General features: G+C 36.6%; 1 protein-coding gene across 2 annotated transcripts in view; it reads left to right on the forward strand.

The window, feature by feature from the left end:
* Positions 1–2,654: 2,654 nt before the first annotated feature.
* The window catches only part of ephb2a (eph receptor B2a), a 97,125-nt gene continuing 76,390 nt past the window's right edge, over positions 2,655–23,389 (forward strand). For both annotated transcript variants that reach the window (XM_016283070.1, XM_016283072.1), the window contains exons 1-3: positions 2,655–2,808; positions 16,356–16,420; positions 16,731–17,415. In XM_016283070.1, the coding sequence (XP_016138556.1) occupies positions 2,709–2,808; positions 16,356–16,420; positions 16,731–17,415 (850 nt within the window). In that variant the 5' untranslated portion in view covers positions 2,655–2,708. The remainder of the gene's footprint in view (positions 2,809–16,355; positions 16,421–16,730; positions 17,416–23,389) is intronic.

Below are 23,389 nucleotides of genomic sequence, written 5' to 3' on the forward strand. Positions count from 1 at the left end.
CACAGTGGGGTGTCATGTTGGTTTCTACACTCACAAAAGAGAGTATTTTGTGGGTCTGTGCTCTCATGGGAGAGTTTGGAGCAAGACGCACTGACCCTCTTTAAGGGTCGCTGACCTTCTTTGAGCTTGTTTAGTTTCAGACTTCAGTGCTGAATCACTGATACAAACAGTAATGTGATTGTATTAATAATTCAGAACTTTACATTTGTACAGGTATTATTAAATATTTGTATTAAATATTGTATTTATATTAACATTTTTAATTTTGGTAAATGTGTTGAAAAATTTCATTCTCTATTTTTGTATTCTACATTTCTATGTGTATGTATTTTTTATTCAAATATGCATTATTGAATATTTTCTAAATAAATATGTTTATATAATTATATTAAATATATTTGTATTTTTTAAGTAAATATCATTACATTTGAAATATGTTAAGATATTTTATTCTAAATATGTTAGAATATATATGAATATGAATGTATATAAATTATAAATACATATTTTAATATATATTTAAATATGGAAGTGATCGGCTAGTAGTAAACTGGCTCATCTCCATTCCTGTCATGCTATGACTGAACACTGGAGCCTGACAGACACATGGTCACTTCCCAAAATAACCCAGTCATCACTGACACAGAGGAGTGGAAGTAAAGAGAAGATACTGTAGGCATGCTTCCTAGTGACAAAAAAAAGAAAGAAAAAATGAAATGACATTTTCCATAAAGCCCAGTGAGATGTTATTAATTCAAATTACTAACCAGAATGAAACATTTTAGTCACCATTCAGGACAAAAATAAGCAATTTTTCAGTATTATGACTATAATTATAGAGTGCGTATGATGTCACTGCTCTCTTGTATATCTTTGTTAGCTTAAATGAGGACCTTTTGTTCTCTTATTAAAAACACGCCTGCATGCAGTTTAAAGCTGTAGTATAATCTATATTCCCTCATTGGTTTAACCTTGGTCTTTCAAGGTCTTGTATTAATAAAAGTGATACATATATATAACAGTTAGTGATATGATCCAGAGTAAAAACCAGTTTCATGGTTCAATTCATGACCCACAAGTCAAGACAGATTAGACCTGATTGGGTTGTTGGTGCCATATGTGACCTACAATCTGCGCTCTGCTAGCATTAGTAGACAGGAGGGTCGCAATCTCCCTGGGCAAAAGTTTCCATGGAAACGACCCCTGGATTCTCCAGTCTGCCGTTTTGCAATCCTCACTCATCTTGAGGCTGAATTATCCTAGATTCCTTTATGTCAGTTCCATATTCTTCTGCTCTATTTCCTCCCTCTCTCGCGCTCTCTCTTTCCTGAGGTCTTCCCCTCTCTTGCTCTTGTTAAGAGCTTTGTTGTGTGCCGTTAGGAATTTGACAGAAATGTGTATAATCATGCTCTATATTTAATGAGTCATTATGATTTTCCTCCAAGTAAATGTGCAGTACAAAACTGTCTTATGACTTCCGTGTCAGTGATTTACAATCTGTATTCATTTTATTTGCTCTTCCTGCAAAGATCTTTTGGACAGAATGTACTAAAAGTAAAATATTTTTTTCTATAGTGAAAAAAATAACTTTTTTTAACTGCAACTATGCTAACAGCTCCACTATTCAGGATCTGAAATGATATCTGAAATCCAGTGATACACTAGGTAAATTCACCGGGAGTACAATAATCCATGTATGAGGGCTGAAGTACTGAAGTACTAATGGAGGTTCTCACAGGAGTTAAAAGATCACGAGTCGAGGTGTTGAGAAACGAGGCCATTTATCTTCTTCACACCAGCCCCTTGTGTGATCTGTCAGCTTTGTAATCTTTAAAACGATAAAACTGCAAGTGACTCAATGGATTAGAGAACTATTTGATAGACGATCACATGCATTACCCCCTCAACCCCCCCTGCACCTAGATACATTTTTCACCCAAACTCCAGGGGACACTGTTGGTATAATATGAATTTATGGTGTCATTGATCAAACAAGTGAATTCCGGGCAAATTAAATTGGCTTGTGCATCCAATAGAAGAGTGCTGCTAATTTCAAATTTCGAAATGAATAATTATTTTGATTTAAGTGCCTTCACGGTGTCTTTTGTGTGACTGCCCAAGTTATTTAGATATTAGTAATTTAATATTGATTAAATGACTAACCTTATAGATATTATCCTCCTGCCAGATGCTAACATATATAGGGAAAAATATCAATAAATCCATAATTTATTTTAATTTTTAAAATGCGGTTTAAATCTTAGTGTTCTAACAGCAATTTATTATTATTATTATTATTTTTTTTTTTTTTAAATGTTCAGATAATCAGTTTTTCTAAACATTTTTGTTTTAAGTATTATTATTATTATTTAATTAAAATAATTGTATAATGAAAGTAAATTAATACATTTATATAATAATTTACTTTAATTATACTTTATATTTGATCACATATAATATGATCTGATTTTATCACAATATTATAATATAGAATAATATAATATATAGTATTATTATTGTTATTATCTTGCAGACATTAGTAATTGTTGCATGTTGAGCAGCACTCTCGTCGTACACTCATTCCCGCCCCTTCGTCTGCGTTTCATTGGTTTCGTCCAAACTTGCTTTAGTTCTTCCAGTCCGATGGGGTTTATTCGAGTGCTCGAGATCATAGTGTGTTCACAGATGGCCTGCCGGACAATTTTTCAATGAATATTCTAGGTCTTTACAGTCAAATGCCCAAATTCACGGCAATTATGGATATAATTCGTTTGTTATGGATAATACGGATTGTGTGGGCTGTTGAAGGTAAGAGCATGTGTCTGTGTCAAGCGTGCGCGCTTTGAAATGTCTGTTACTTTTTACGCTACATGATGCTGATGATATTAATCAAATTAAGATTATACTTTTTTATAATAAAGCCGCAGACACAAGTGTTTTACAGTCATGTCATATTATTTCAAGTTAAAGGCTTCCCTTTCCATTAAAGTGCACCGAGAACAGGTGCACTGCAACAGTCTGAGGGAATAAATGAGTTGAAACTGCTACTCTCCATTTACATCAACACAATATAAACGGTTCAATCACAACAAAAGTTAAAGGGATTGTTCACCAAAAAAATGAAATTCTTTCATCATGTACTCACCCTGTTGTTCCAAACCTGCACTACTTTCTTTATTTCTGTGTAACACAAAATAAGATGTTAGGCAGTCTACTCCATTCACTTTCATCAAAGTAAATGATGACTGAGGCTCATTCTGCCTTCCATCTCCTTTTATATTTCACAGAAGAAAGAGAGTCATAAAGATTTGGAACAGCACCAGGGTGTAAATGATGTCTCTTTAAGCAGCATTATCAAGTCTCTCTCGCAGAATGATCTTAAGTAACATTTGAGAATAGGCTCAAACCTAGTGAGCTGTCTAGTAACTACACAGCATTTTCAGGTATTACAGACTAGTAAGAATGCAAATAGGTGCTAAATAGGTGCTCATAATGCTGTCTAGCTAGGTTTTGAAAGGCATGCTGGATGCTAGAGTAGTATTGTAAGTCAAAATGCCTTAAAAACATTTTAGTTCTTTCCATAGTACATTTTTATCTGTCATGCTCCAGTCTTTCTGTTAGTACACGTGGGCCATTGTCTCAAATCTCTGCCTGGAGATCTGCATCAGCACCTCATCACCACCTGAGACCTTCAGAAGAGCTGCGAGGACCTTCATCTTTTTTTTAAAACTTCATAGTGCAGTCTGTCATTAATATATTAAGAAAAACAGGTGCGTAATTATGTCTGCAGACGTCCTTTGAAGTAATTTAGATTAGAAGCCATTAGAAGTCATTACATTCTCATGTTTTATAGAGTGAGTCAGTGTGCTTCTAGAAGTTTTTCATATACCCGTTCTTTCTTAGAGAAGGTCCTTGATGGCGGACCTGTTGCAACAAGACATGGGAGGAGAAACATTACAATAGTTACGCATTTCTTTTGAGTATGATTTTATAGATGATGCCATCATGTTGTTCTTAATCGCTTATTATACATTCTAAAAAATAAAAGTTCCAAAAGGGGGGTTGTGATGTCTTGGAAGAACCATTTTGGGTTCCCCGAAGAATCTTTCAGTGAACGGTTCTTAAAAGAACCATTTTTCTTTATCTGAATAATGTGAAGAACCTTATAAGGTGCAATGGAAAGTCATCCACGGAGGACGTTAAAGGTTCTTCATGGAACTATATAAAGAACTTTTATTTTTAAAGGGTTTATGAACTGTCTTTTTTTATTATTTTGTTCTGTTCTCTGAAGTCCACTTATAATGTTATCAAGATTTTTACCTAGAAAAACATCATAATTCAGCAGTAATAGGTTATTTTCAGTCTTGTTTTGACCCCCTTCATCGGGAAACTGTTTGAATAGGCATGGTGGATTGTAGACTTGGAAGTAAACGCCCACTGATTGGCTAACAGTTGTGTATGTTTGACAGCCTACATCCTTCACAGATGGACGCTGCAGTGATTTAGGTTAAAATCGCATAAATACTCGGTACATATTAAACGATCTGTAATAACAGACAAAGCAATAGTGAGCATGTAATAAAAACAGTTACTCACACTTGTGTGGTTCCATATTACCGTTGGATCCAATATAGTCGGCACAGCATCGTCTTTCTGTTTCAGTCTTTCTGAAAATCCTGCGTCGAATTGTGCCTCATTTGTAAACAAATCCGCCGAAAATGAAGTGAACAAAGGAATAAAGTTCATCCACTGATCACTCTTATGTCAAAAGATCAAGGGAATTTCAATTTCTCAGTTCATAACTCCTTTAAGAGTAATGATTAATTAATATTTGTTACCTTTTGCATGGAAATTTCTCTGTGGAACATCATATGAGAGTTTTGCTATTAAACCATCTGTTTAGTGATGCACTACGAACAGTGCCTACATGACGCTTAGCCATACCCTGAAAACACACCATCCATTCCTGTTTGTTTGGACTGTCTGATGGATGTGAGGAGTAAAAGCTCATTTATCACACCTCAGAGCAGATACAGAGCTTGGAGTGAAATAATTGTTTACAGCACCGAGACACGCATGTCGCATGACTTAGGCTGCGACTAAGGACATGGATATTTCCTCAAGTGAGTGAGGATGTCTCTGTGAATTAGACCCTGCTTTGACTAATCTAATGAATCCATCCTGTTTCAATTTTGTTCACTGGGTTCTTAGTTTGCCCAAGGGCAGTGAGTAAATTATTTGCTGTAATGTGAAGAAAATACATGGCTGGACTGCCACTTTAGCTCCTGTTCTGTCAATCATGTTGCAAGCCATAATGACAGGATTGTGCAGGAAAAAGCCAACCCCCTCAGCTTTTGTAGAGAAAGTAGTGTGCATAAATTATAGTAGCAACGCATTTGTGATAATGCAAACCTCGCTAAACCACGCCCCCCTTGCCAACAGCATTAGTGTCTATTTGTTCTGTTAGAAATACACTATTTATGGATGTGTATAAATACACATTTCTCAGGAGGCACTAGTGAATCTGACCCATACCCTAAATCACTACAGGGAATGGGTAAAGTTTTTTTTTTATTATTGATATGTTTTTAAGGTGCTATTAATTTATTCAAAAGTACATAAAAAATGCAATTCATACATATACAATGACTTGAATACACATCTTCAAGTTTAGTTCAGATTATAATGATATATTATATAATAATTATAAACTAAAACAATAAAAAAAAAGTTATTTGAAATAAAATAATAAATGTTAACTGAAATAAAATACATAACTTATGAACATAACTTATCAGCTACTTTTTTTCCATACAAATACAGCAGCCATGTATCCCAGAAAGCACCTGGGTTCGTGTGATGTGTGTCCTGCAGACCTCAGTACTTGCTGCACTCCCCTGTCCCTGTTTATTAGGACCAAGAGCTGGAGATGCCTCTGGCATCTGCGACATCTTTCCAAGCCTTTACATAAGCATGGCAAACCTGACCAATTTCAGCCATGCCAGACAGCGTCGGCTCTGTGGCCTGTCAGCTTTGCAGCGCGACAGACAGAACAAACTGTCTCTGAATCAATGAATTTATAGGTGATGGGAAACTGGGAGTTTCCATATGGCCTCTGATGAAATGACAAGATTTTGTCCACAGGCTTGTGAGGGGGTCAAAATGGTAAAATTATCAGGTATCCAAGAGGGACTTGCCATCTGCTTGACAATTTAATTATCCATCTGTCTCTCTGTCTTGTTGAGTGATCATTTTGAATAAAATGAGGTGAAATGGATTGTACTCAATGTTAATTATTAGCCAGTTTGATGAGCGCCGTCATATTGATTTAAATTCATGCTATTTTTGAGTGCAGAGATGAGGGTACAAAACAAATTTGGTTTGTAAACACTCAGAATCTCATTTAACAAAATGTCAAAGTGTCAGCTGTTATCAAGGAGCAATATCTCTCTAACTACCACACAATACGTGGGCAGACACAGTTCATTTTTTTAAATGGAGAGCAAGGAGGGTATAGTAGAGTTTAAAGTAGCAATCCTTCCATTTTATGGATGTTTTTGATGTTGTTTAGGACAAGGAAATGAGCAGCACACATAGGCCTGTTGCAATAATCAATATATCGTCTTATCGTGCAATATATGTACATGACGCAACATATCGCCCATTATATTTACTTAAAAATTAATGTCACCATGGTTTTTTTGCATTCCACTTGCACCTGTGTCTTTTGCAGCTTCTTGTACATAACGTGGTGTAGTCATGAGGTGATGTGAATGAATCTCAATGATGAGCATGCTTTTAATATCTTTCATTTTTGGGTGGCAGAAAGTCAAAAATGTCAGGATGATACAACTGTCCTTACATCATAATGAGGAGAAATGGCTAGTTTTGGCAAAAGTTTTGAAAATGCACATTAAGCACATTGTTTTTCCTCTTCTTTGCCATGGACTTTTTAATTTGACATTAGCCCAACTAAGCCTAACACTGATAAATTAAGTCTAGTAGTTTCTTGCGCTTATCTGATGAAGATTTATTTGAGCATGTAGCTTTATTCTGCATTATTGTGTTGTTGTTTATTTGATGAAGATTTATTTGAGCACATGACATTGTGTTTGTGCTTATTTGATTAAGATATATTGGATCATATGGTACATTAAGCATTTCACACCAGTCAGATCTGCATGCTACCCAAGCTGGAAAGATGTTCATCTTGCTACTACAGAAAAAGCTAATGGTTTTTATGCCAGTCCACACAGAATGGATATACAGTACAATAAGTGCAATGAAATTCTTCACCTGTACCTGACAGGGTTAAAACCTGGCCTAGTCTCTACTCACGGGTGTCTAATAGACAATTTTTTGAAAACGAATCTGGATATAAGTTGTATTCATTGACCCAGAAGCTTTAAATTCTGAAGTGAACTTAATGAAATGAGAAGAGAGATCCCTGAGCTAAAGAATCTCTATTCAGAGTGATTAAAAATCAGATGAAAAGTTCATTTGCTCCCATAGCCTGAAGCTGCTAATTTACTCTGAAATCCACCGAGGATCTGATTTGCGAATGGATTGTTGTTGAGTGATCGTCAGTATTCAGTCTAAGCCTTCTCAAATGGAACCATTTGGAATCATTTTTAACCATGTTCTGTATTTGTTACTTGATTTAAGATTATAGATATTCATCTACTCAGTAATCTTTTTAGATGGGGACAATTTGCCTCAGAACGTGACTTCAGTGTTCCATGTATAATTATGTTCTGTGTAAGCTTCATCATGTGTTCTTTCATTTTCAGGTATTGAATGTCCCAAAGCAAGCAAAAATGAGTATGAATGGACATCCCAGATAATGAGCTCATATTGCATAATCATAATATCCTCAATAGTAACAGTCAATCCACAGCGGTTTTGCCGTCAGAGCAGAAGTGTTCTTATTCCACAGAGAGCTGACATAAAATATTGAAATTCAAAAAGCTCATGACCTACTTATTCACTGTTCTCGATTTTCAAAACTATCTGAAAACACAAGGGTACGTGTTTGGTTTAATATCATTTGATTAGTCGGTGTATAAGTTAGTCTTTTTGAGGATTGTCACCTCACATAGTCATAGTCTTGTGATGCTTCTTAACGTCCACCTCCTCATACATTAGTCATGCAGACTGCATTTGCATTCAGTGTATTTATTTTTAAGGTAATGTATTTGCCATTAGTAATTCATGAATGTACTCTTTCTGTACCTTAATTTGGGCTCATTTCTGCACCTTTGATTTAATCGTTGATTGTCTGAAATGAATATACTTTACTGTACAAAAGCTTAGGGTTAGTGAGTTTTTTTTTTTTTTAAGAAATTAATACTTTTATTCAGCAAGGATGCATTAAATTGATCTAAGTGACAGTAAATACATTTATAAAGTTACAAAAGATTTCTATTTCAAATTTTGTTCTTTTGAACTTTCAATTCATCAGAGAATCCTGAAAAAAGTGTATAATGTTTTCCTAAAAAATATTAAGCAGTACAACCGTTTTCAAAATGGTGGTTTCTTGAGCACCATATTAGAATGATTACTGGAGGATCATGTGCAATGAAGACTGGAGTAATGATGCTGAAAATTCAACTTTGTCTCACAGTAATTAATTACATTTTAAAACATATTCAAACACAAAACCATCATTTTAAATTGGAATAATATTTTAATCCTTGGTGTGCATAAGAGATTTCTTAAAAAAGCATGAGAAAATCTTACTGAGCCCAAACGATTTTGCATGGTAGTGTATGCAAGCAGTGTCGAAATTAACACTCAGAAAGCCCGAAACATGATTGGGTTTGGCCTGTAAATAAAACTCGGCAGTTGGCCTGTAACTTTATTGGAAACTGCAAAATTGCACGGGCCGGATTGAACGAATGATAATCTGACCCTCACTGTTGTAAGTGATGCGAGCGATTCAATTGAAAGTCTAACCGTCTACTAAAACATCTGTCACAACCTCAATGAACTCTTCCTTCAGTGTGAATCAGAGGTTCATATAAGAAGTTTTTTTTCCAGAACTGTGTGACAACAAATGTGTGTAATCAATGGATTTATGAGTTTCCAAAAAGAATAAAAATGCAGATCAGAATCACAGCAAGACAGAGACTGAATCATTTCGAATGACACAATGACCTGCGCTGTTTGTTACAAATAATCCCATTGTTGCAGCTATAGAAATCAATAATGCGAAATATACTTTAATGGACTATACATTTTCCCAATACACCCACCATTGGCAGGTGTGGGCAATTTTGGCCTCTGAATGCAAGTGGTCAGAGTAGGGATGTAACGGTATGAAAATTTCATATCACGATTATAGGGACCAAAGTTATCACGATTATCAATATTATCACGGTTTTGTTCAAATTAGATGAAACCGTTCAAAAAGAACTGATACACACACTGAAAACATTTCAATAAGTTTTATATTTGAAAATCAACAAACAACAAACTTAGATGGTTGAAAAATCTCCCGAGCGCTGTCACTGCCTTCCGCCATTTCCTCTCGTGCAAAAAACAACAACAACAACAACACTGCATGCTGCTTCTGCGTCAGACTGATGCTGGCTGGACAGGATTTACCACGAGTTTTCAAAAGCGCAATAATCAAACACGGTTTTGATGATAATTAAAATTTAAACGGTAATACTAACCATCAGGGCATTTTATCGTGATTTATTGTGATCGTTACATCCCTAGGTCAGAGTATGGGTTGTCTGCTTCAGGGCGCTTTTTCGGCTCCATAGAGATGAGAGTTGTAAATTGGGAAAGCAGGGGATTAGTGTTGGGTCTGTAAACTGTGAGCAGGCTGCTCCACTGACCCACTGCTCATTCAGCGCCATCACATTTGGCTCCTGTCTGCAAATGTTAGACAGTCACATAGCAGAGATATGCAGGGGTTTATATGCAAAACGTACCCCTGATGTCTACTCAGAATCCTGACATAACAGAGTGAGACAAATCTCTTGTTGGACTGCAGCGAATGCTTTACTGCCACTGTACCACTGACATGTTTCATCGATAGCTTTTGTAGGTCAGTAAATCCCAATTCTGTATCCAACAAAGGATTTATGAGGAAAACGCTTGTTTGATTTCTTAAAGGGATGGGTCACCCCCCAAAAATGAATATTTTGTCATTGTTTACTCACCGTCATGTCGGTACTAATGATTTTCTTTTCTGTGTGAAATACAGAAGTCAAAAAGTCAAAGTGTATTCTTTTATTTGTCCATAAAACTTAAGGTCAGTGGGATCCAATGTTGTTTTGGTCCCCATTGTATGGACATAAACAATTGGAAAGTTCTGCAAAACACAGTGTTGCGATTGTTAACTGAAACTACTGAAAATAATAACCTATTTGGTAACATTTCAGTAAGTTAATATTAATAATAAATGATAAAAAGTATTTTAAATAAAATAAAAATAGCAAAATGGAATATAAATATTAGATTAAAAACTCAGAATTACTCGGATAATTGCATTATCAACTAAATGAAATATATAAGTACAAAAATTTCTGAAACTGAAATAAAAATTAATAATAATAAGCTAAATAGAAAAAACCAAACCTAAAAGAAATTACAAAAGCACATATACACAAACAATATTAGTAAAAAAATAATAATTTAAATAAAAACTGAAAATTTAAAGAGTAAAAAATCTAAATATTAGTATAAAAAAATATTATTTTATGTTCCACAGAAGAAACCACATGAGGGTGAGTGAATGATGACAGAATGTTTATTTTTGGGTGTACTGTTGCTTTTAAGTTTACTGTGAAACTACAAAACTATTTTCTTCCTTCTATATGTCAGACTTGTCATCGGTTGCAGACTGGTGCTATTGTTCTTTTGAAGATGGATTGTGAGTTTACACTCAGACACACTGCGTGGTCTAGTGAATGTTTTAGCATCCCACCCACAGGTTGACTGACAGATCTGGAGCACAGAGGATCAATGCACTCTGTCCTGTTTCTGGATGTGGAACTCTGAGCATGTCCTCACACTAGTTCACACGTTCATAATGTGTCATAGCTGCTCACTGTAGGATATGGAAGCTATTGATCAGTTTAGAATATCTGTTACTATCAGCACTGTTTGAATCCATCGTGTGCTGGAGACATGCTGTTTCAGTTGCATAATCATGTTTATGGTTACTTTTTTCCCCCTTTTCAAATTACTGCAACAGCACTCAAGCTATATACATGAACTACACAAGTTTGGTCATTTATTCGATTAGTGATCAAGCTAGTAACTTATTCAATTCTAGTCAACATTTCTTTTTTCTATTTATTTCCAGGTTAAAATTAGATTTTGAATCCCAGACTTTCAAAGAGGTCTCAGACTTTTGGATCCCAGTGTATGTCGGTATCATAAGCAGTATATAATATCAGTGTTGCGTGTGTTTATGTGTGCGTGTGTTGGCAATATTTGATATAATGGAATGTAAGACGGTAGGGATCTGCATAGTTTGTGAGGGGTATCGTGTATGATCAAAGCTTGATTTAATTAACTCGACATTAATACTTTAGTATGTTTCAAGGGCAATGTTTGTGCTTCTTCCGAATAAAACAGACGAAACCAGCGCTGGAGATCAGGACAAGAAAATGCATCATGAAATGAGGATGTACTGTATATCAAAAATCAAAAACCTGTTTGGGGGAAAAAGGTTGAAATGTTACATTGATTATCTTTCCAACTTGTAACCAAAATAAATGGCAGTCGATTCATCTTTACAAATGGACCGCATATTGCAAACAATAACCAGTAATATCTTTGTTATATTAGAATATCATGATTCATAAAGATAAATGTAAATGTTGTGAATTTAAATGTAAACGTTGTATGTAATCTTATTAAAAAGAACTGGTTCATAAGAGACATTTGTTAGCAAGTCTTAGGGCTGTCGCGATTCGTCGATTTTATCCGACTATTCCATTTTGCTTGCGTCGACTAACCGGCAAAATACCGGAAGGGGCGCATTTCACGGACGAGAATCCATAAAACACATTATTAGACTGTTTCCCAAGGCTGCATGATATATTAAACCCATTTAAAAATCATAATTAAGCATAATTGTGAATTCACAAACGCTACGATTTAATTAAATAGTTATATGCTGTGCAGTTCTAATACAGTATATGCGCTTCAATTATTTACATGCGTGTAGGTTAAGTACGTGCGTCACACAGCGGCTCCGTTCACAGTAGTTCCACAGGAACTGTTATCATTTACATGTGTGGAGCGGCTCCAACTCCATCTCTTCATGTTGTTGTGAGTTTGGGTTTATAATAACGTTCATCTGGGAAAGCAACGTGCGCCATTTCATCAGATTTGTAAGGTAAATCATTTATAAATCTACGCAAACTCAGGAGAATGCATCGCGGTTTCAAAATAAAAGCTCAAACCCTCACTCTGAGTTTACACGTTTTGATGTCCACACATTAATTTAATTACAGTGGCTATAGCATTTCTGTCCTAAAGAAATTGCCAAATATTAAAGATTAAGTGGACATTTGAATGAAATGGTGCTTGGTCAATATTAAACAAGTATTAGATCGCACAGTAATGTGTAAAAACAATCACTGTTGGCGCCCTCTGCAGGTCTTTGTTGTAATGCGTAATGTACATTAGCTCTATTGTTTATAATACATTATGTATTTAAACAGTTTTCTTCAATAAAACCATATGATTTCTTGCTTTTGATACTTTATTTGAACTAATTATTATTTCCTCATTGCTATTATATATGTATTTTACGTAATTTTAAAGGCTATTGTTCACTTACATCTATTTTTATTACCACAAAAAAAAATTATAGTTATAGGGCCCTATGAAATCCGTTTTATTTCCAAATTCAGTTTTTTTTCCATTTTAATTTTTCTATACTTTGTTTTAATGGTTAAATTAAATTTTATTAATCAAGAAGCCTGTCTAATTAATTGAGTTTTACAGTTTTATTGCTGCCAAATTCTGTTTTCCATAATTTTCTGGATTCCATTTGAATGGTTCCATTAAATTTTAATAATCAAAATCATCTCCAATTAATGGATTTTATAAAAAAATTTTTTTTTTTTCAGAAATACTGCACATATACATTTTCTCCTAAATAAATTCTGGTAAATACTCCTTTAAAAAGTGTTTTTTGATTATAATTGTATTAGTAGTAGACTAGAACACGTGGATATGTTTTCATTCTTACACTATAATACTGAACTTTGATTTCAGTGATTTGGACTATGAGACGGACATTTGCTTCTTGCACTCTATGTTGCACTTCACTTTTGCTTTAAAAAAAAGATTTCATAGAAATTTGGATTTCATTTGGTTTAATAAGATATTCTTAAGTAAAATTGTTGTTTTTTTTTGTGGGAAATTAATCGTTTAGATTAATCGATAAATTAGTCGATAGATTAATCTAAATAAAAATAGTCGTTAGTGGCAGCCCTACTTACATCACAGGTCACAGTTTCATCTAAACCTCTGCATCAGGTTCAAGTTTGTCATGTGAATTCACCATATTGACCAACAGAAAGTCTTCTGACTCCTGTATGAATGGTGCTTTATGCATCGCAACTCTATTGACAATGGACAATGGACTTTTAATCTAGATTAAGTTCTAGATGTGTCTCAACCAGGTTTTTTCATGCAGTCTCATACGTATGGAAATGCAAAAGAACAGTGTGGCCATAAAAAACATTAAGTGTAGCTCATACAGTAGATTCTCAAGAGCACCATCACAAGAGCAATTTAGACTTCAAGTATTCAGCGTCTCAGCCTCTTTTAGCCGAAGTGGTGTTTACCGAGCCTGTTCAGATTTGTTACTGATAGTGTTTACCCATTTCTCCGCTTAAAGTTTCACTGTTGATATTTTCTCACTCATAGTAACGTCAAGTGGGAGGATTCTATGTTTATCATGTTAGAGCATTTGACAGAAAAATCAACATTCCTTAATCCTCCGTGCTTGCTATGATGTTGTGCCATTATTTATTGGTATGTGAGATTTATTCGTCTCCATTTAAACACCATGCTGTGTTACATATTAAAATACATATTTTACACATAGCATGGATAACATAATGTCCCAAAGAGAGTGATTTGGTATGAGGAAGATGATGATCTATGGATTTGGGGTGCATTCTTGTGTTTACCGCATTGGCACGGCTCAGCATGTGCAAACTGGGTGAAGAAATGAATGAATAAAAAATGTGGGACTGAAAGTTGCCATGTTTCCCGTGGGATTAATCCAGTGTGGTATACAGAGTGTAGCGCAGCCTGTAAGGATTATATGTACTGGACTTGGGCTCCCGCTGCCCTACTTTTCATTAAAATATATAGAGAGAGAGAGGGAGAGAGAGATTGCATGAATGCCTGGACAGATGGAGTGGGGGTTTGATTAAACAGTGCACCAAGTACTGGGAAATGCTACAACTTTCTCTTTCAATGCACAGACAATTGTTAATGTACTGGTTTTCATTATATTGTTGCATGGATGTTTTACTTGAATGCATGAGGCTGTATTAGTAATCATGTTTTGTGCTTTTTTTTGGCCCTTGGGCTTATAAAGTCTAAGAGGATTGTTTGTTTCCTCTTGTATTTTCCTCCCAGCCTCATCATATTCTCACATTCACAGCACTAAACCCACAGCGATGGTGCTGTTCCTGAGAGAAATATCTTTGGTTGCCCCTGAGCTGCAGAAGCTGCTGAAATATAAATGAGACACTTAATGGCTGAGGCTCTATCGAGCCAGTGTTTACAGGGATCCCAGGATTATGTGACACGGGGCTTCTGGCTTCGATCTCAGGAAGTCCTCTTGCCACTTGCCAAATCCCGATTCATAAATGCCACGGGGAGTCTGTGTGTCACACTGGATGCGTTTATGTTGCCTTGACTGAGGCCCATATGCCCTGGCAGGACCCCCATATGTGATCATCCCTCAAGACATGAAAAATGTTCAGTCACATTTCTTATATACATGAAAATAAACAGTTATATACTGTATTACAGCTTTGGACAGATGGTTGTACTCTAATTTTTCTAAATATTTGGGGAAAAAAAGTTTCCCGTCTCCATTCTGAATGTTTCACGCAACTGGCTTATGGGATTTTCAGATTAGGACCCTATAAAATCAAAATTCTTGGGAGGTTTTACAACTTTTAGTTCAAGTTTATTAGCTTTGAGGCTGTCTATGCTCTTTAACATTGAAAAAATACAGATTTTTGGCAGATGTACAGATTTAAAATGTCTAGGAAAACAGACCAGAAATACTGAAGAATCATCCTGCACTCCATAGATTTTTGTCCTTAACCGATTGACCTTAAACGATTACTAAACGAATACGGTACTCTCTTAGCATCTCAGTCAGTCCAAGATTTTCATTCATCAAGTGCCAAATCCGATTCAAAATCGCAGTCATTGGCAAGTACCTATGTGAAACGATGTTACTCGCCAGTTGGGCTTTCACTTTTTATGAATTCAAACAAATCATGGTTGTGAAAACCCATTATGGCTTATCAAATCGCAAAGGCTGTGATTTGATGTAATTAAATATCTGCTGCGCTGCAAGTTGTATAGCTCAGCGAGGCACTGTGTTCTTTAACACACAAGTAGCTCATGATCCACTGTTTTCAGTGTGTCAGAATGGCTCAGTTCAGAGTAAACGCCACTCCACATGAACTCAAATTATTTCAGAACTATTTTTGAATTTTATATTGACCATTAGTTGAAAATAATTGTCTGCTTAGTGGTTTCGGCCAGACCGTTAATATCAGAGCATACCTAATTTGTTCGTTTGTATTTGGCTTCCTTAGACCAAAGCAGTACAACAAAATCTTTTGCACTAAAAACCTCTCTAGAGTCTCATTATTCATATTTTGGGAGTGTGCTGAAGCCAGTTGTACCTGGCTAAATAATGTCAGATCAGAGTCATATTTCTGAACTATTTTGTCCTATTTGCCATATTGAATAGAAAGGCACCCTGTGTCACCCCAGGCAATTACGAACTAGATGTGAAGGGAAGCAGATGTTAGAACATGGTGTGATCTATCATCTTTGATGGATAACACTTCCAATCTAGTAATGGCCATTTGTAGCATTTGATTAACAATAAGAGTCAAAAATAGCGAGCCATTACCGCTGTGAAATGGGCACCTGTTATTCTGCATCTCAGTGTGAGTCATCCTTCATTTAACATTCAGAAAATTATCCATTATGCATCATAATTACTGTTAAGAGACTTGAAGAACATTGACCTCACGAATGCTCAAACGTGCAGTAAAAGGCTCTTAGCGGCAGCATTGTAAACTTACAGGTTTTTGACATGCATTTATTTTCAGATGTGTTGATGGACTCCACGACGGCAACGGCAGAGCTGGGCTGGACGATATATCCATCATTGGGGGTGAGACTCATTGAAATAATTTAGATGATCAGACCTAGCATAAATGAATAATTCAGCACACAAATTCAGCGTGACTCAAGTGGTGCAGAAATAGAAGTTGAATGAATTCCAAATTAGATTCTTTTTAATGCAATCCATGCCATTTGTCTAATTTCTGCACATTTTTACCTTAGATGTCGTAATGTGTCGGTAATGGTGCGAAACCTCGAATGAATGTTCCATAAATATGCAAATGGTATGAAAAACATGCTTTTATTATTAGAAGCACACATTGCTTATTCAAACATTATTATCTGTGCTTCGGTCCCAGTGGGAAGAGGTGAGTGGCTACGACGAGAATATGAGCACCATCCGCACCTACCAGGTGTGCAACGTCTTCAATGGCAACCAAAACAACTGGGTGCGCACCAAATACATCCAGCGGCGAGGAGCCCAACGAATCCACGTGGAGATGAAGTTCTCCGTGCGAGACTGCAGCAGCATCCCAAACGTCACTGGCTCTTGCAAGGAGACTTTTAATCTGTACTACTTCGAAACTGATAAGGACGTAGCCACCAAGGTGTATCCCGCCTGGATGGAGAACCCTTGGATCAAGGTGGACACCATTGCGGCCGATGAGAGTTTCTCCCAGGTGGACCTGGGCGGCCGTGTGATGAAGATTAACACGGAAGTACGCAGCTTCGGGCCGGTGTCCCGTAAAGGCTTCTACTTGGCCTTTCAGGATTACGGAGCATGCATGTCGCTCATCGCCGTGAAGGTTTTCTATCGCAAATGCCCCCGAGTTATTCGGAATGGGGCCATCTTTGAGGAGACCTTGTCAGGTGCGGAGAGCACCTCTCTAGTGTCTGCCCGGGGCAGTTGTGTACCTAATGGAGAGGAAGTGGATGTTCCCATTAAACTGTACTGCAATGGAGATGGGGAGTGGCTGGTTCCTATCGGGCGCTGTGTGTGCAAGGCCGGGTATGAGTCTGTGGACAACGGGACTGTGTGTAGAGGTGAGTTTTTGTTCTTATTCAATGTTGCTTACTGAGTGTTTTGAATACTTTGATCTGCACTTAAATGTATGGTCCACCAAAAACTGAAATTTCTGTCTTATTTGTTCACCCTCATGATGTTCCAAAAAAAACAAGATGTTTTTTTTTTTAAAGATCAACAAGGCTGTCAAACTCCAAAAAGGACAAAAAGCATCATAAAATTATTTCATATACTCATACACTGTATTCCATGTCTTCTGAAGCTGTAGACCACAATATAAATCATTATCTATTCATTATTATTTCCTCCCAAAGCAAATGTACGGTGCATTTTAGATGTCAATAATATCAAAACTTCAAACCTGTACCATAGGTGTCATATTTGAGAGCTGCGGTTGAGGATCATCAGCGTATATAAAGACTTAAATTTTGGTTTGTTCATCATAAAAAGCTATTGCTATTTCACAATCTTCTTAAAGAAGTAGTTAAGAATTGTCTTAAGATAGATTCTAATAAGTTCATAAGAATGTCCCTAAAATTTTTTTTTTAATTCTTGATGACAGAAAAGATTGTGTTATAATTCTGATTGTGTTATAATCACACAGTTAACTGGCATGATGGAAGTTCAGCACTTGGTTTTGAATTTTTGATATTCTTTTCAGGAATTCAGATTCTTATTAAGTTTTGTTTTTAGAACAAAGATAATAATAAGGAAAAAGAAAGCATTCTTAAGAAATGTTATACTAACTCATTCTTAGCAGAAAGTAGCAGTTAAAGGGGTCATATGATGCGATTGAAATGTTTATTTTCTCTTTGGAGTGTTACAAGCTCTTGGTGCATAAAGAAGATCTGTAAAGTTGCAAAGATTAAAGTCTCAAATCCAAAGAGATATTCTTTATAAAAGTTAAGAGTCAACCACTCCTACCTAAAACAGCTCATTCTAACATGCCCCCACATGTCTACGTCACGATGTGGGAAAACTTGCATAATGCCGCCTAAATGTTCACGCAAAAAAGAAGGCGTAACTTTAATTCTTTCTGTTGCTGCCGCTGCCATGTTGTGGAGTCACTGCGTGTTTCGTTGTGAAAGCGAAACTTTGTTTGGCCTTCCAAAAGAAATCAGTGGTTAAGTTGTATTTACAACACTGTTCCAGAACAGTTCAACCCAAATATTCAGATGTGTGCTTCGCATTTTATGTAGGATGAGGACTGTTTCCTGGGAGAGTAGCCTACTGTGTTTGTGGCACAAAGGCTGTTTCTATAAATTTGGGCAGTTCCAACTTTGCAGGACAGTCTGGCGCTTCTGACTCACAGCCTGTAAGTACGTTTTTTATTTTTAAATTATTTGCCACTGATGATTCAAACGCGAGTTTTGAGCAGTGTAGAGTAGGCTTGTTGTTTGTCATTTCTCCGATCATAAATGCAGACATGGTTTTATGTTTACGCAGCGTGATATGCAACGCAACGCATAAAAAGACAGTATAAGTCATTATAATCAGTAATTATGTCCTCACTGGATGCAACAAATACCTCATTTGTAATGGGTTTTAATGTTTTTGTCTCGTCCTGCTAGGAGACGGCATCACAGTATGGTGAGGGGCGTAACATTTCCGTCACACGCTTGAGGTATTCGGCCAATCACAACGCACTGGATAGCTGGCCAATCAGAGGCACACCTCGCATTTTCAGAACGATGAGCTTTTCACGCGTTTCAGAAAGGCGGGGCATAGAGGAGAAACAATAATGTACATTATATGGAAAATAATGTGTTTTTTTAACCTTAAACCGCATAAACACATTGCATTACACCAAATACACAAAATAGTGTTCTTTTTAGCAACGTCATATGACCCCTTTAAAAAGAAGTTTTGTCTAATAGTTTTGTTAATCCGTCTCAGAAGATATGAAATATTGAGTCATACAGACTTTATAGTGCTTTATAGTACTTTTACATCCTTTTTGGTGCTAGACAGCAGCACTTGTCATCTTTAAAAGCTATTTTTTGTGTCTAATGAAGATAGCATCAAAATGAGAGTTTGAATCCACATTAAGCCGAGTAATTAATAATTCATTATTAATTTTATTTTTGGATGAACCTCTTTAACGTCTGCCGCTCTTATCCTTGTCTGGTCTGATTTTAATGACACACTAAAAACTGAAACTGTTGTTGTTACTTAGGGAGCAATTTCCAGCAGATCTGACCCTCAAAAAGGACGTTCGTTGGTGTAACTGGATGTTGTCAGATTGATTTAGACGTTACCACATGAAGCACATTTTTAGGTAGACTGACAAAACATTTTTTACAGTGCTGGATGCCTGGAATGATAAATAAATAATGAATAGCATCAGCTTCAGCCTCAGATTTCTGCACCCACCTAACGCACAATGAAAAAGAGATACATCGCCAAATTAATTTTTTTTTTTTTTTTACAGAAAAGGACGACTTAATGTCCTTCCTGAATGCACACACACATACATTATAGAGTCTTACTATTGAGAGCTGCCCTGCAGGTACAAAACATTCACTGGCCTTATCCTTATGAAAGCCAGTTGAAAGACATCGGGCCATTGTGTTCTCCAGCCTGTGTCTGTCCATGTGCAACGGTCTTCTTACAGTGTTATTTCAAACGAAATCTGCACACGCGCATGCACACAAGCACTGACCCTTAAAACTGTTTTTATAACATGAGATTTTGCCATTATTCTTGCATTACTCAACAAGGAAGTAGCTCTCTCTGTATCTGAGAACAAGGGAGCTATAATAAATAGAAATCTTCCAGTCAATTGTAACGCTGCATTGATTGGAATGAATAGAGGGATTTGGGTAGAAAAAGGTGGAGTTTTTTTTCCCCTCGCTTAGCACTCGGCAGATATGATTACATTCAAGGAGAGCAGGGCGGTTATGAGGGAACGATTTTGGCAAGGTTCTCCTGGGTACTGTTGACAGAATCTAAATGACTAATATCCCCCCATCTGGAGCAGCTGATGGATGGAAATCGGCAATATCCTGGGCAAGCACAAGGCAGACCGTCTCTTTTATTTCCCCTGGTGTTAATCCTCCTCGCTGCCACTACTTTAATGACACTCCTAATTGACTAATTTGGAGTGCGCAGGGGGAGCTGGGTGGACGCTTTGACGCTGCTCTCCATGACGAGTCCATTCAGAAATCAAGCACAAATAATGAATCCCCCTGGGGTTGTTAACCAAGGGCTGCATGTAGCCAAATGGATTTATGAGTTCCATTTTCTGTCTCTAAAGGAAATATGCAGTAGCAGTACTCATTAAAGCCAAGTAGAGACATAATGGTCTAATTGATAGCAAGCTTGACGTGTAATTCTCTTATACTGTAATGTTACTGGAACAATGGCACAGCACTGCATGCTTCAGGTCAATGCAACTTCAAAAGCCCTACGTGAGTGGTTTCATCTCAGTGGCTGTCTGTTTTTTTTTTTTTTTTTTAAAGCCTTCTAGTGCTCAACAATAAGGATTTTGTCTGCTGGCTTAGTTGGACTCAGGCTAGTAGTTTTGTACTTGCTTTGCCAATATGTCTAATGGCTCCACCTCATAAAATGATAACTTTTAGTTAAATTTTTTAATAATTGTTTAAAAAAAAATTCTAAATAAATAAAAACCAAAAACATCTTTATGAAATTTGCTCAACAATATGGAATTTTGTCTTTTATTTTGAGTTTTATTAGATAAGCCAGTAGTTAAAAATTTAAATAATTTTTTTTCTTCTATTAAATAAATGATAAAGATATTTTAATTAAATATAAAAAAAATTTAATGCATTTGTCAAATTTGCTATACACGTTTATTTTATTTTATTGTTTTGCAAAAAATTCAATATTATAAAATAAATTAGCAATAATCTATTTTTTGTTTGTTTGTTTTCACTGACTTGTATCTCAAACTGGCCCCAATATATAAAATGATATGATTTATTTTATTTAATTTTTTATTAAAATTATTTTTTATTTATTAAACCTAAAATTAATTATTGAGGTTTTCGAGCAAGAATACCTATAAATTATACTGACCCAAAACTCTTACACTGGCCCTGGGCCATCAGGCCATTCTTATTGTTGAGCCCTGTCAAATATTTAGCCTATTGAACATGACTAACCGTCCTTATGAAAGGAAGTATGGGAACAGCTTGCGAAATAGCATTTATATGTGTCTTGTGCCAAGAACGCCTCTCCTCTCCATAGCCGAGAGCTGAATCTCACCCACACCTCAAGTAATTATAGGGGTAGCACTAATTCGGTTAATCCAGCTGACATTCTGACCCTCTCTGTTCTTTTCATGAGATCTTCTTCAGTCCTCTCGCTGTCATTCAGATGTGGTTTGTGATGGAAATTATTGACTGGCCTTCTAGATTGCATTTCTTAAGGAATTACATAGACGTCAAAGTACAGTCCCTGCTTGTTTTAACGTTTAATGATTATAAATAGCGAAATTCAACCGGACGGTGTTGGCTGCAGATGAATTACCTCTACTGTATTGAGCTGGACTGTGGCCAATCCCTCAAGTTAAGCCTGCCTGCCTGTGTCTCCAAACAAGATGAATGTCAGCTGATTTTGCTTATATTATGTTATGACTAGAGATGCACCGATCGATCGGCCAGGGATCGGAATCGGCCGATTTTCCTCATGATCAGTCTCACTTCTTTCCGATTCCGAGCCGATCCGTTCTGTTACCAGCGGCACAGGCAATAATGTCATTAAAGGCATTCTCGCTCTCTTCTCTCTGACGACCCCTTCTCTCTCACACACGTCTCATTCGCTCCGGTTAAATCCTTGTATTGCGCATTATTTTAGTCATTCCCGCAGGTTTCGCGCTTATACCAAAAGCGTGTGCACCACCGCTGATCTATATTAGTGGAGCGCACAATCCGCACTCGGTCTCAAACAGCTTGTGAGCCACAAATACCAAAATGAGTGGCTAACTGCGCTAAAACGTTCAGATACATACAAAATTGTCAAAATGCCCGTCTTGGCGAGTATCCAGTTAAACACAGTCAGTTTTGGAACGTTAAATAGTTGAGAAAGAGAACGCATGTTGTGTAACATGGGCCTGTTTACTAGGGCTGTGTATCACCAGCAAAGTCACGATACGATACGTATCACGATACATGACTGCACTGAATTTCACCTCAGCAGAATTTAGAAAAACAGCTGTTTATTAAACACTGCTTACTATAGTGCCATTTCTAACTATTGGCAGAGCAGCAGCTGACCTCTGCATTATGAAGGGCCTCCATAACTGTACCACAGTACAATATAGGTAATTGCATAGGTTTCATATTTACATTGTGCACTCCCCACCAGGTACAATATTCTGATTGTTTGCATCTTGTTTTTAAGCCCATAAATAATAATGTACTTGTTCTAATACATTTATATTGTAATGTACTCATTCTAATTAGTGTTAAAAAATTATTTACATTGCTGGTAGGTTATTTTTGCACAAATTAACACACTCTCTACAATAAAAAAAAAATAGAAGAGTTCTAAACTAACGCGCTGTCTTCACTGTATCTAACGCACACACTCTCAAGGCTGATTTATACTCGACTCGACGCGTCCGCAAGTTCACTTTGAGTGCGCGCAACGTCGTTTCGCGTGGCGGTGTGCACAACATTTTTAGTAACTTTCCGCGCAGCTCCACTTCCGAAGATGCACGAGTTCAAAGCGACTCTAGCCGAACATGCACGTCTGTGCCAGCATTTGTGTGAAACAGAAGCAGTTTGGTGTTAAGTTCAGTCACACACACAGATCACGTTGCGGCCGAACTCAGACATTCAGGAACAAACTTTTTAGCGTTTCCCCGCAGTTTTATCAACTAAATAGCTTAATCGCTCAAGAGCTACATTATCTTTCTCAACAAGGAGCTGGTAACATCATTGTTTCTAAAGGAATTAAAGCCACAGCTTTACTGTTAATAGAGAAACGCGGCAAAACGGTGGTAATTCATACATACACAGCCTCTCTCTC

The sequence above is a fragment of the Sinocyclocheilus grahami genome, unplaced genomic scaffold (genome assembly GCF_001515645.1).
Source record: "Sinocyclocheilus grahami isolate Dianchi unplaced genomic scaffold, SAMN03320097.WGS_v1.1 scaffold170.1, whole genome shotgun sequence".
NCBI lineage: Eukaryota > Metazoa > Chordata > Actinopteri > Cypriniformes > Cyprinidae > Sinocyclocheilus > Sinocyclocheilus grahami.